Source organism: Thunnus albacares, chromosome 8, assembly GCF_914725855.1.
Source record: "Thunnus albacares chromosome 8, fThuAlb1.1, whole genome shotgun sequence".
Taxonomy (NCBI): Eukaryota; Metazoa; Chordata; class Actinopteri; order Scombriformes; family Scombridae; genus Thunnus; species Thunnus albacares.
This window is the reverse complement of record NC_058113.1, coordinates 32,242,345-32,256,075: the sequence shown is the minus strand read 5'-3', so window position 1 is coordinate 32,256,075 and position 13,731 is coordinate 32,242,345. Positions and strand designations below refer to the sequence as shown.

Below are 13,731 nucleotides of genomic sequence, written 5' to 3'. Positions count from 1 at the left end.
GTGTGTTTACCTTCAGACCCAGCTCTCCCAGATCCCCAGGGTCTCCTATAAGTCCAGGTTCTCCCTGTTAAAAATAAAAAAAAGGAGAGATTAATTTGATTTGTGTTTGTGTTTAAGTAGGGTTGCAAGTAACCAGTTAATTACCAATTAATCAGATACTTATTTTCTTAATTAAATCAATTAATTGTTTTGTCTGTAAAATGTAAGAAAACACTGAAAAATGCACATTATAATTTCCAAGGAGATGTATTCAAGTTGCTCATTTTGTTCAAATGAGCAACAATCTGCAGCCCAAAACCCAAAAACATTCTATTATATATGAATAATGAAAGCATCAAATTCTCACATTTGAGAAGCTAGAACCAGCAAATGTTTGTTTTTTTGCTTGAAAAATTACAATTAATCAATTATCAAAATAGTTGCAGATCATTTTTAAAGAATACAGAAATGAACATTATCGTGAGAGCATTTTTAAGAGTTGTAAGCAGCTTTCACATTCTGTTAATTGTCAAATTACAAACTTTACAAACAAACTTTGACCCTGTTTTCATGTGACATGAACAGTTGATTATAGCTGATTATCACTGGTGATAATCTGATCTGTACTGGTTGTTAAACTCACCATAGCTCCAGAGAAACCAGAAGCTCCTTCGTCTCCCTCAAGTCCGACATCGCCCTGCATGACGAGAGGTCAAAGGTCAAAACAAGATGCAATACAAGATACTACATCAGCTACACATAACACCAGCATCCAGACATGAATCGTGCATTTTCAAGCTTGTGTAATAAATGTAAAAATTCAGAAGGAACCCTGATTCACTTTTTTTTGATGGTTCTTTGGTGGTTTTTTCATACTGAAATTCAGAAATTTTTAAAGTAAGACGCAAAGTGATTTGAATAAGATACTGGGGGTTTTATCTATGCCTAGGCCCAAAGGCATGTATCTCGGGTATTAAAGAGGAATTTCCCTTTCCACATCTTTGATAAATATTGTTCTATTGTGCTTATAAGTGTATTTTGTAAATGTGGATTACTGATAGAAGGCCTTCTAGTGTGCAACTAATTCAAAATGTAATATATTTGATCCCCAACGAAGCTTTTTGTGCAACTCTGAGAAACAAACTTTGCAAGTTTTATAAAATACTGGATGCTTTTCTGAACTATCTTGTATCACACAATACTCAAAACAACTTATTTCAACAGCTCAACCGGAAAAAACAGAGGAAAACCATCCATCCCACACTGGTTTAATGTAACAGGACACTGCACTCTAGAGAGAATATATAACACAGTGTGTTTGTAAATGTATACATTATAAAACTGTTGTCACTGGTTATTTTTGTTTGCTTTTTATGTATTTTTTATTTGTTTGTACTGATATTGTGTTGTAAATAGCCTTTATAGTGTGTGGATTGGTTTCCTTCTTTCATTCAATATATCGTATTGTTATTATGTCTTATTTACATGTGTGGTACATCACAAATAAAAAAACAAAATAAACAAAACAAAGGCAGAGAAATGTATTGTACATTGTTTTATTATGTTCTCTTGCTGACATACAGTTAGTAAAACACTCACAACAAGGTTTTTATAGTTTGGGATTTTTTCATTTTTATGGTAGTTTAGTTATATTGGTTATTTCAGTTTAGACTTATTTATTTTAGGACTAGTTTTAATATTTTTGCTGTTGGTGATTTTGAGTTGAGTATTTGTATTATATTTTTATAATAGTAGAAGTTAGGAGTTGTGCAGTATTTTGAATGTGTTAGGAAGCAGCAACTGGTATCAAGACAAAAGTTATATTAAGGGATACGTAATAACAACAATAATAATAATAATACGTAAAATTGTTTTTTTTTTTGGTACAAACCAATATGTTTCCAAAATGTGTTAAGTATTGAAAACAGTGCTGGCATCAAACGTTTGCTCAGATTTCCAATTGTGTTAATTTTAAATCATCATTTGTATTTTATTGAGACAAAGTTCATGTTCATGTTATGTTTAACTGATAATTGTGAACTTTGGCTTCTTTAAATGAAAAAAAGTGTTCTGAAGAAAAAAATGTTATGATTCCTCAAAGTGAAGTATTGACAAAAATATACTGTAGTTTTCGTATCAGGTATCAGCACCGGTATCATTTTCAAACCATACAGAGCCCTAATAACATTTAATAATGGATGATTTTTAAATATATATGTTGAATACATTTTTCAGTAAATTTTAAAATCATTAAAGTTCAAATTTCTTTGATCAAATTCAATTAAAATTGCAATTTTCTTCCTCAAAAAATTAAAAATTAAAAACATTTCAGTTGTATTTTATATACATTAGCTGGTTTTACAAATATATTTGTATAGCATCTTTCAACTCAATTGCCAATTCTGTTCAAAGTGCTTTACATGAGACATACAAATGGATACTATAATTTTTTTTAAATCAAAGTCTTTATGTTATGTTTATGTTTCATTTTAAATCATGAGATTGTTTTTTTAAATCTAGTTTTGACAGTGTTGTGTCCTCATTCTGAATATAAAAACAATAAAATGTTCATGTTTTATGTGTTTCTTCCCTGGTTTTACTTTTATTTTACTTTCGTTTCTTTCTTTGACTCTGATGTATTAGTTTCACTTTCATTTCCTTCAATATTTTTCAGATTCTACTTTAACTTTCATTTGTTCTTGCTATAACAGGACTGTGACTATGTGCACATTTTTAATGCAAGCATATCTATCAGTATGAGTCATCATGCATGACAGTAGTAAGTATGAATGTTGTAACATGATTCACTCACGACTGGTCCAGCATCACCTCCTCTTCCCCGAACCCCTTTGGTTCCTTTGTAACCCTACAAAAACCACACAAAAAAAACAATCAACACTTCAGCAGCAGAGGAAACCAGCCATTCAGCTTTTTCACTTTTCCTCTTCATACATCAACGAGTGTTGATAACGTTTTAGTCCGTTACCTCTCTGCCTTGAGCTCCTGGCTCACCAGTTTTACCCTGCGGACCTCTGGATCCCTGACAGCAACAGAAACATTAAATCAATGAGTAACAGATTCAGAAAACACAAATTTGCAACAAACTGCAAATCAAAACAAACACTTAATAACTGTCCTGTAATTTATTAGTCAATTCCTGGTGTGTAAAAGCAGTGATATCGATTTTTTTGAATGAGTTTTAAACGGAAATCTTCATTTTTGTTCTTCATTATCTTAAACTCTTAGCTTTGAATAGATGAAACTCTGGAATAAACATTTTCAGGTGTTCTTGCTAATGGAGCAAAATGTTCAAACAACCACATACTGTGGTGCTGCCATATGTACCAAGACCTGTGCATTTTTAAAGGCCAATAGTTAGCTTTTAACTAAAATATGATACTGTAATATGATATAAAATATGACATTGCTGATATTCTAGCAAACTTAAGGCAGCTGTAAGGCAGGTAAAGCAGGTCAAACTGAATTTGATGCAGGAGATGAAGCCTAGTACAGACAGAGAATAACAGCGCCTCCATCAGGCCGGTCAGTGTAATTATCTTTCCTGTAGGTGTTCATACTGGCCTTTATTGCTGTCAGCAGGACAAACAGTTGTGTTTGATGAGAATAAAGTGACTCTGATGTGATGAAATCAGTCAGTACCTTTGGTCCTGCAAAACCAGCGAACCCGGGCTCTCCGGGTTCACAGTCGCACTCTGTCGGTCCCACTTCCCCGAGCGCTGAGTCGCCCCCCGACTCTTCAGAGGAGCCTGTGTCAGGGCCTGCAGGAGGGTACTCATACGGCACCTGAAACACAACAATAACAGCATGAAAATACACACTGTGGACTGTACACATTGCAGAGATCCTGTTTTTTGAAGTTCACCCAGTTGTGGTTGAGATTTCCTGTTTTTTCTATTTTTATACTTTAATATTCTGAGGTTTCCAGATCTGTAAACAGCAGCATGAGCACATTTACACTATAAAAAATAGTTATAGTGTAAGTGACAAATAGTAGTCAAGGAATACTCATGTATTTGTTCTCTTCGCCTGGAGGGTCAGTTTTATACCATTTTCTTGCTTTTTTGTTGGCTACAAGCAAAATAAATTCTTCTTTGTATAATCTCAGTGTTCCCTAGGTACATCACAGCACAGCTTTTGATTTATAGCCCTTAATGTCTTTAATAGTTGCATTTATATTATCTTAGAAAGGCTTTAGTTCAGTGTAATTCCTCCAGGAGCCTCCTACATGGTCGCTGTCTGAGGTGTTATGACCTACCAGGTTAGATTCTTCCAACCAGACTCTCCAAACTGGTGAATTAGAGGTAGGTCACTGTGCTATACACATTTGTACCATTCTTCATCTAACATTTGGAAATATGCAACTTTTCTGAAATAAAAACAACAAAAATAGGACGTAGCGTGAGGCCTTAATTGACTTTTTTAATTGACTCTCTATCTGAACAAGTTCACTTGTTGTTTTTGCAAATTCACTTTACATTCAATATGTATCAGAACTCCTTAATTGTACACTCTAAATTCCCTTCAACTTTTCATATTATCATTGCGGTGAAAAGTGCATAAAATAAGTAACATTAAGAGTGAAGCCCTAAATGTTGCGTATCCTCCTCAGTCTGTTCTTTCATTGTTCATCTTTTATTATCTTCAGAGCAGCCTGTCCCCTAATCAGATTAAAGGATGTTTGGAGCCTAACGTTCAGAGATTTGAGGGAGACTGAATGTACATTAAGGGGTGTGTGAATGGATTACAGCGTGATGTGGAAAATGTACTGAACGCACTTTTATTCCAATATTTTTTGCAACAATTATCTAAATATATCCCTTTTTCTTTTCAATTACACACAAATCTGTGAGAGAGATCAGAGAGATGATAGCTCCATCTATGTGGCATAAATAGTTCAGTCACATTTAAAAAGGTCAGAATCTGCAGTTGTTTGCAGGTTTTTAGTTGTATAATCTGAAAAAATAAGTGGTTACTGGATAATGCAACTTCTTAAAGCCTTTGTGTGCAGGATTGAAAAATTTTGACTTTGGCAGCTCTAGTGGTATCAAGAGACGTCCAACTCAGGCGGGTCACATGATGAACTAATTACACACAAATCCAACACACAGGGAGCTTTTAATTAATGTAAAGTTCATTATTATTACCTCCATAAGAATGTAATAAAGTGTAATTAAAATGAGGTTTAAAGTGAAGTCTTGACATTGGAAACAGCTACTGGAAATTTTCATCTACAGTTTAATGACAACTTGGCAAACTCAGGTTGTGTGATATGATCAAAAGCTCCAGAACAGCTACTAAATGGACCATGACTGAAATTAAACAGAGCTGCTCTGATCACAGTAAAGACCTCCAACCCCTCTGCAGTCCCACCTCCATGGTCTCGGTGTCCTCCTTGGCGTAGTGGGACTCGGTGGTGGTGGCGTAGGGGAAGGCCTCCTCAGTGATCATGGTGACCTGGGTGGGGGCGGCTCCGTAGGGGTCGTAGTCCTCCACCTCGGGCTGCTGGTCCACGTCATAGCTGTGAGTCGGCTCGGGAGGATACTCTGATGGGTGGAGGAGGACGATGAGACTTTTTTTTAAATTTGTGCTACAGTTTAGACTTTTGGACAAAACTGTTCTGGTCACATATAAACAGTCATAAATGAACATTGAGGGACACGTTGCTCACCCGGTTGAGGAGAGGCTGAGCTGTCATAGTGGTCGATTACGGACCCTTCATAGGTGTGTTCCTCACCTGCACAGATACACAGATTCTGAGAGTTACTTAAAGGACAGGTTCATACTGGCTGTTAAAAGATCCTTCAAATGTGCTTTTAATGTAAGTGATGGAGGCCAAAATCTACAGTCATTTAGTGCAGAAATGCATTTAAAAGTTGATGTGAAGCTTATATGAGGCTTCAGCAGTCTGAGTTAGTCATATCAAGTGCATATCTGACACATTTACAGTCTTTTTAGCATCAAATTCCCTCTTTGTGTTTCCCTGTTGAGCTGTGGTGGAAGTATAGTAACAAAAAGAGGAACTTTGGCACTAACAAGACTGTAACGATGAAAGATATCTACTTGATTTGACTCATTTGGACGTTGAAGCTTCATATTAGCTTCAGATAAATTTTTAAATACATTTTTGCACAGAAGGAGGACTGTGGATTTCGTCCTCCATCACTTCCATTGTAAGTGCATTATGAAGGGATCTTCTAATGGTCAGTATGAACAGGAGGAATGATTACAGCGAGAAACACAGGTTTCACTGTTCATTTGGGCTCCTGATTGTTGTGTTAACACACACTTGAAAAATCCTTTAATATGTAAGTGGCTCGTTGGTCTAGGGGTATGATTCTCGCTTCGGGTGCGAGAGGTCCCGGGTTCAACTCCCGGACGAGCCCTTACTTTGATCACAAGACATCTCATAAAAAACAAATGTTACTCTTACATCTACGATTATGAGTAGAAAGAGAATCTTACAAAGATTACAACAGACACTGACAGGAAGTACTCATTAATGAAGACTTTAATGATGATAAATAGTCAGTTATGAAAAAATCAGTAACGCCTGAACACTTACGCCAAACCACGAAATTTAGAGAATTTACAGGATGTTTTTCAACCCTACTCAGATCTTCATCAGGTCAAAATGAAGATAATACCTACAGTACCTGATGTGTGTATAATTACTCTCCTTCAAAATATCCAATTATCAAATTAAAATAGCAAACATTTGCTGGTAACAGCAGCAAAAATATTCTTAGCAGCTTATTTAAGTGTAAAGTTTAAAAGTGAAGTTAATTTATACATTCAAGTTAATTCACAAAATATGTATTTACAATGTTTACACAGTTAATTATTTATATATCGATGCTGTATTATTTATATATTTACAAGTTCAAATATTTGCATCAGCATCCTGCTAAGGTTGAAACAGTATTGAATCTGCTTCTGTGGTTCTACCTCATTACAGTTGGATCTGCCTCAGTCTAGCTTATGATTGGTTGGTTTAGTCACATGTGCCAAAAAGACGAGGAAGTGTTGTTATTATGTCTGATGCCGGGAGCTAGAGTAAAGTGCTGCTTAAAAAAGTCACCTGTCTCCATCCTGCTATTTTCTCTCATGAAGAGTGTCAAATTACCACCTACCGAACCCTCACGTTACATTTGGTGGCAGCGTGGTGTTATTTTGGTGGTTTGACGCATTTGGTGAGTTTTATTCCCCTAAACGGCGGATATCGTCACTTTTGCTAGCGGGATTTTTTTGCCACTGTTTGAGAGCAGCGGATGAACTGTAAACGGAAGTTTTGGAGATATTAAGGACTTTACCTGTTTCTTTTCTACATTTTCATGCTTTTTGTGATTTTTGAGCCGGACATTTTTCTCCTACAATGTCGGCTGATGAAGGTGAATCTGTGCATGAGCCGCAGCCTGCTCCCGCGCAACATCAAAGGTCAGGGGACGATGTCACGAGGTCCAGCGCTGCACATGTAGCCCCACATACTGTCTCCAGCGCCTTAAAAATTGACCTTCCACCAGCTTTTAAAGGAGATGGGACAGAATCTTTCACAAGTTGGGCTCGACGTTTTGAAGTTTCAGTGCAGGCTATGACTCAACCAGATGCAGATTTATCTACACTGATGGCCTCCATCCTCCCAACTTGCCTGGCAGATGCTGCATTTCTGTACTGGGACAGCTTGCCCCCTTTAACCCAGAAGAACTATGGTTTAGTCAAAGACAAACTCAGGGATGTTTTTGGGCCAAAATACTCCCTGCCCTTCTTCCAAACAAATGTGAATGCTCGCCCGCGTAAACCAGGTGAGAGTTTGGATGTGTACAGTGCAGACATCACTCGTCTTGTGCTTGAAGCCTTTCCCAGCTATGACCACAATGCAATAGAAGGCGAAAAATTCCGCCGCTTTGTAGCTGGCTTGGACCCAGCCTTACAGTCAAAGATTCATGAGATGGGTGCAGACAACCTTGATGATGCCCTGCTTATTGCCAGCCGCTGTGAGAGAGCACGTGCAGCGCTGCAACTGACCACTGCAGGGTCCCCATACACTCTGCCTTCAGAACAAGTAGCTATGGTACGTCCTAACCCTGTTAATGACAAACTCCTGCAAGCAGTTGAGCAGCTAACTCTTACTGTGACTAACTTGAAACATGAAGTACAGCATTTACAAGAGAAACACAGTTATCTTGCTCAGCGTTTGGACTCCAGACCTGACAGATCCCCCTCCTGTGATACTCGTTACAGTGCACGCAGCTCCTCTCCCTCACCTTATCATACCAGACAGCACCCCAGAGACTATTACTCGCCTGAGCAGTATTACAGGCATGATTCAGAGTCCCACTATGAACGTTGTCCTCCACCCCCTGTGCATCAGAGACGCAGTGAGCGTTGCAACAAGGACGAACGTGACCGGTATCACTCTCCGTCACGCCCATCCTATCGTCGTCATGACAATGACACTAACGGATACAGACGCAGTCCTAGTCCAGCTCCACAGAGAAACAGAGATGGAAGTCCACACACTAGGAGCAGTGTTCGATTCCAGTCACCTGAAAGACCTGCACACTCCAGCTCCAACCGACAGGGAAACTTCCATTAGCTGCTGTTGAGGGGCAAACAGCAGCTACTGCATCACAGCTCCAGGATGATTCCCCACAGTCAATGCTGGACGGCAGTGACTCACAAACTGATAACTCTGTCTCTTCCAACATCTTTGCTATTGTTGAGGGCATTGAAGTGTGTGCTTTAATTGACTCAGGCTCATTTGTCTCCATTGTGAGCGAAGATTTTCGAAACTCTCATCCAGCTTTAAAGAAACGCCCTCTGACAGCCTCCTCTCTGCCAGCTCGTGCAGTCAATGGACAACGCCTGGACATCCTAGGCAAGTTAACCATTGGAATCAGACTTGGAAAACAGGTGTGGCAGCAGGAATTTGAGGTTCTCAGGGGTGCTTTCCAGCCAGTCATATTGGGCTGGGATTTTCTAGAAAAACACCATGCCCTCCTTGATCTCAAACAAAAAGTACTGCAACTATGGGACATGAAAATTCCCCTATTGCCCAAAGGACATGAAGTGGCCGCTTGCTGTAATGTGTCTGTGCTAGCACCCACTAAGATACCAGCTATGAGTGAAACCCTTATCACAGCTTGTGTGTCAGCAGCTACACCCGCCTCACCTATGCCAACTGATTATTGTGGCGTTCTCATGCCCAACCCATCCTGTGCCATCATTGTGGCACACTCTCTCAGTGAAGTTCAAAATGGCACAACTGTGGTTCGACTCCTCAACCCTTCCAGAGACGACATTGAGCTGCATCCTGGACAACATCTTGGTGAGTTTCATTCTGCCTCATCTGTTGACATCGTACCAGTTGGAGAGACATGTTGTGCAACATCTCCGGTACACGATGAAGCTCCTCCAACTGTACAGATTGATGAACAAAACCTGTCAACCTCTCAAGTTCAGTCACTGAAATTATTGCTTCACAAGTACTCAGCAGTATTCAGTACACACTCAGAGGACAGAGGTCGAACAGGCATAATTAGGCATCACATTCGCACTAACGAGGCCACACCAATTAAACAGCGAGCCTACAGAGTAACACCAGAACAGAGAGCAGAAATACAGACTCAAGTTCAAAACTTGTTAAAAGCAGATGTCATTGAAGAAAGCTACAGTCCTTGGGCTGCGCCAGTTGTTTTGGTGCGCAAGAAGAACGGCACATGGCGTTTCTGCCTGGACTATAGGAAACTCAATGCAGTGACAATCAAAGATTCACACCCTCTTCCCAGGGTCGACGACGCACTGGATGCACTATCAGGCTCTGCCTGGTTCTCCACAATGGATCTTCAGCATGGATACTGGCAAGTTGAGCTGGAAGAGAAAGACCGTGAAAAAACAGCGTTTACGACAGGCAGCGGACTCTATCACTTTAAAGTTATGCCGATGGGACTCACAAATGCTCCAGCCACATGCCAACGTTTAATGGAGATGGTACTTCGAGGTCTCCCCTGGAAAACCTGCCTTGTCTATTTGGACGATGTTCTCATTTACAGCCGCTCCTTCAGTGAACATCTCGAGCACCTGGAAGAAATACTCTCCAGATTCCAGTCAAGTGGCCTCAAGTTAAATCCATCAAAATGCAGTCTTGTCAGAGACCAGGTGACCTTTTTGGGCCATGTTGTATCCAAAAACGGCATTCAGCCAGACCCACGAAATGTGAAAAGTGTTCAGGACTGGCCTGTTCCACACTCAGCAACTGAAGTCAGAGCATTCTTGGGACTTTGTTCATACTACCGCAAGTTCATCAAGAACTTTGCACATCACAGTGTTTCACTACATGCACTCACTGAGAAGAATGCACTCTTCCAATGGACTTCTCAGTGTCAGGATGCATTCACTTACCTGAAACATGCTCTTTCAAGCCCACCAGTGGTTGCATTTCCTGATTTCACGTTACCATTCTCCCTCTACACAGATGCTTCAGGCTCTGCTATTGGTGCTGTGCTTGCTCAGAGACAGGGACATCAAGAGAAAGTAATTGCATATGCCAGCCATGTTCTAACCAAAGCAGAAAGGAAATGGTCAACCTATGATAGAGAACTCTGGGCTATTGTCTGGGCGGTACGTCATTTTCGCCACTATCTCTACAAACAGCCCTTTATTATTGTCACAGACCACAAACCTCTCTTGGGTCTCAGAAAAATACCCATTGACAATGACAGAACTGGTCGTCGCGCACGTTGGGCTCTTGAGCTTGATCCTTTTGAGTGGACTGTAATTCACAAGGATGGGCGCAGCCACCTCAATGCAGATGCACTGTCACGTCGCCCTGCTGACACCAGATACACAGAGCAGAGCACCTCCTGCACCGCTCCTCCCAGTCCACATCCTGATGAGAGACACTCAAGCCCTGTAAGTACATCTTGTCCTATCAGTTCTGTATGTCACCACAGCTCTTGCAGTACTGATCCAAAACCTGTTCCTTGTAATGAGACTTTGCCACAGCCTTCTGGTCCAGACTTACAGTGTGCTACACAAGCTGTCTCCTCCACATTTTTGCTGCAGCTCCCTGAAGAAGATCTTAGAAAGGAACAGCAACAAGATTTCATACTGTCAGAGGTCATTAAATGGACAGTCAAAGGTCAGAAACCACCATACTGGTGCATGAAAAAACGCACACCTGCTGAAAGAACACTTTGGCAAGAATACCACAGACTTACCTTTCGTAATGGATTGCTCTGTCGTGAAGTTTTCAACGCATCCACTAAGTCAATGTTGCACCAAGTGGTTGTCCCTCAAGCCTTAAAAGACACTGTTTTACAGTTGCTGCATGGAAATCCAGTAACTGGTCATCTGTCTGCAGATAAAGTCCTGAAACGTGCTCAGCAACTGTGCTACTGGCCGTTCATGTCACGTGACATAAAGATGTGGTGCAAGCAATGTACGCCATGTGATGCAAGACGGAGTCCTACACCTCACCACAGGGCTCCGATGAAGACAATTGTTGCTACGGAGCCATTCCAAAAGGTCGCAGCTGACATACTTGAGCTTCCCATCACAAGTCGTGGCAACAGGTATGTGCTTGTTGTTCAAGATTATTTCTCAAAGTATGTCAACCTCTATGCCATTCCGGACCAGCGCTCCACAACAGTTGCAAAATGCCTGTTTGAAAGCTTCATATGTGAACATGGTATTCCAGAAATGCTGCACACAGATCAAGGACGTCAATTTGAGTCTGACTTGGTGAAACACCTGTGTCAACTGCTGGGCGTCCAGAAAACACGCACCAGCCCATATCATCCTCAATGTGATGGCATGATTGAGAGATTCAATAGAACACTCATTGATCAGTTAGCCAAGTTGCTTCTTCAGCAGCCTGGTGAATGGGATGACTGTCTCAACCAAGTCGCTTTGGCTTACAACACCAGCCCTCACTCTACAACAGGTTTCACTCCATTCTTCCTCACACACGGTCATGAGGCCAGGATGCCTGCAAACCTGCTGTTGCCTAACAACACACCATCTCCATCTACTCCAGGTTCTCCTGCTGACTATGTTGCACAGTTGACCCGGAAACTTCGGTCAGCTTTCAGTGTGGCTTCATGGAACAGAGACTGTGCCCATAACCAACAGAAACAACAGTATGACAGAAGTGTCAAACACACTCCCTATGTCTCTGGAGACCTTGTGTGGTTAAGTGACCCCACTACATCAAAACAGAAACTCGCTCCTCACTGGAAAGGCCCCTTTGAAATATTGGAGTGCCTCGGATCTGATGTGGATTCTTCTGGAGTGACATACAGGATTCACTATCTCCTGGACCAGGCTGACAAGTCTCAGATCGTCCATTACAATCGTCTCAGACCTTACAATGCTCCTGTGCCGGATCATGGACAAAAGACACCTGATTGTGACTCACCATTGCAGCCTCAACTCCCCTGCTTGACTGCATTGTCAGGTGCTTTGCCCTTTAAACCTTCAAGGTCTGCAGCACCAAAGAGCTACAATGTACCTGGCTGCAGCAGTGCCCCTTCAGTGGCCCCCCGGATCTCCCAGCCCCAGCCCCAGCCCCAGCCCCAGCCCCAACCCCAGCCCCAGCCCCATTCTCAGCCCCATTCTCCCCCATCCCCTGCCCCTTGGACTCAGTGTTTCACTGCTCCCCCTTCTACCACTCAGGGTCGCTCTGATTCTTCACTGCGCTCCAGCAGGCGTCAGGTTAAACCTCCCAGATACCTTATGGACTATGTTTTGAAGTGAGACTGTTGCTTTGTTTTTCCCAGTAGCAGTTACTTGTTTTGTTTCCTTATATGAAACGGGGACGTTTCTTTTGTGAAAGGGGGAGGAAATGTAAAGTTTAAAAGTGAAGTTAATTTATACATTCAAGTTAATTCACAAAATATGTATTTACAATGTTTACACAGTTAATTATTTATATATCGATGCTGTATTATTTATATATTTACAAGTTCAAATATTTGCATCAGCATCCTGCTAAGGTTGAAACAGTATTGAATCTGCTTCTGTGGTTCTACCTCATTACAGTTGGATCTGCCTCAGTCTAGCTTATGATTGGTTGGTTTAGTCACATGTGCCAAAAAGACGAGGAAGTGTTGTTATTATGTCTGATGCCGGGAGCTAGAGTAAAGTGCTGCTTAAAAAAGTCACCTGTCTCCATCCTGCTATTTTCTCTCATGAAGAGTGTCAAATTACCACCTACCGAACCCTCACGTTACATAAGTTTCAGATTATTCCAAAAATGAATACTTTGGTTTCATTTTTGGCTGCTAATCAGACTAAGAAATCTCAAATAAATCTGCAAATTCTGGTAAATTGTGATGGATCTTATCTTTCTATCCTTCTATCTATTCATCTCTCTCTTTATTTACGAATATAACTGTTTCCTACAAATGGAACACAGTTTAATTCCTTCAACTGTTTCCTTTTTGTTGCTCTGTAAAGCAGGAATGAAAATCTATTTTATAAGCTGTTAATTATAGATAGATGTAATCTGTCTGGACGAGGCTGAAGGTGAAAACGTTTGTGTTTGTGTTTGGCAGCTCTGACCTGAGTGGTATCCAGAATATTCATCCTGACAGACAGAAGAGACGACACACAGCATGAACACCAGCAGCCCCGAGAGGAGAGACGCCTGCAGGGGAATGAAAACACAACAGTTAATGTTTAATAGCTACCATCAAGCAGATCACACAATGTGTATGAAGACCAGAACAGAGC

The 13,731-nt window shown here is 40.8% G+C and overlaps 1 protein-coding gene and 1 non-coding gene across 2 annotated transcripts in view; one reads left to right on the top strand and one right to left on the bottom strand.

Annotated features, from left to right (window-relative positions):
* Positions 1 to 13,731, bottom strand: part of zgc:113232 (uncharacterized protein LOC541546 homolog) — a 50,724-nt gene that overhangs the window by 31,545 nt on the left and 5,448 nt on the right. Inside the window, exons 3-10 of the mRNA XM_044359938.1 lie at positions 13,561 to 13,645; positions 5,669 to 5,734; positions 5,371 to 5,543; positions 3,640 to 3,783; positions 2,966 to 3,019; positions 2,792 to 2,845; positions 623 to 676; positions 11 to 64 (exon numbers count right to left, since the gene is read on the bottom strand). Coding sequence (XP_044215873.1) covers positions 11 to 64; positions 623 to 676; positions 2,792 to 2,845; positions 2,966 to 3,019; positions 3,640 to 3,783; positions 5,371 to 5,543; positions 5,669 to 5,734; positions 13,561 to 13,645 — 684 coding nt within the window. The remainder of the gene's footprint in view (positions 1 to 10; positions 65 to 622; positions 677 to 2,791; positions 2,846 to 2,965; positions 3,020 to 3,639; positions 3,784 to 5,370; positions 5,544 to 5,668; positions 5,735 to 13,560; positions 13,646 to 13,731) is intronic.
* On the top strand, positions 6,312 to 6,383 carry trnap-cgg. Its single transcript has one exon. It is a non-coding gene; the product is annotated as a tRNA-Pro (tRNA).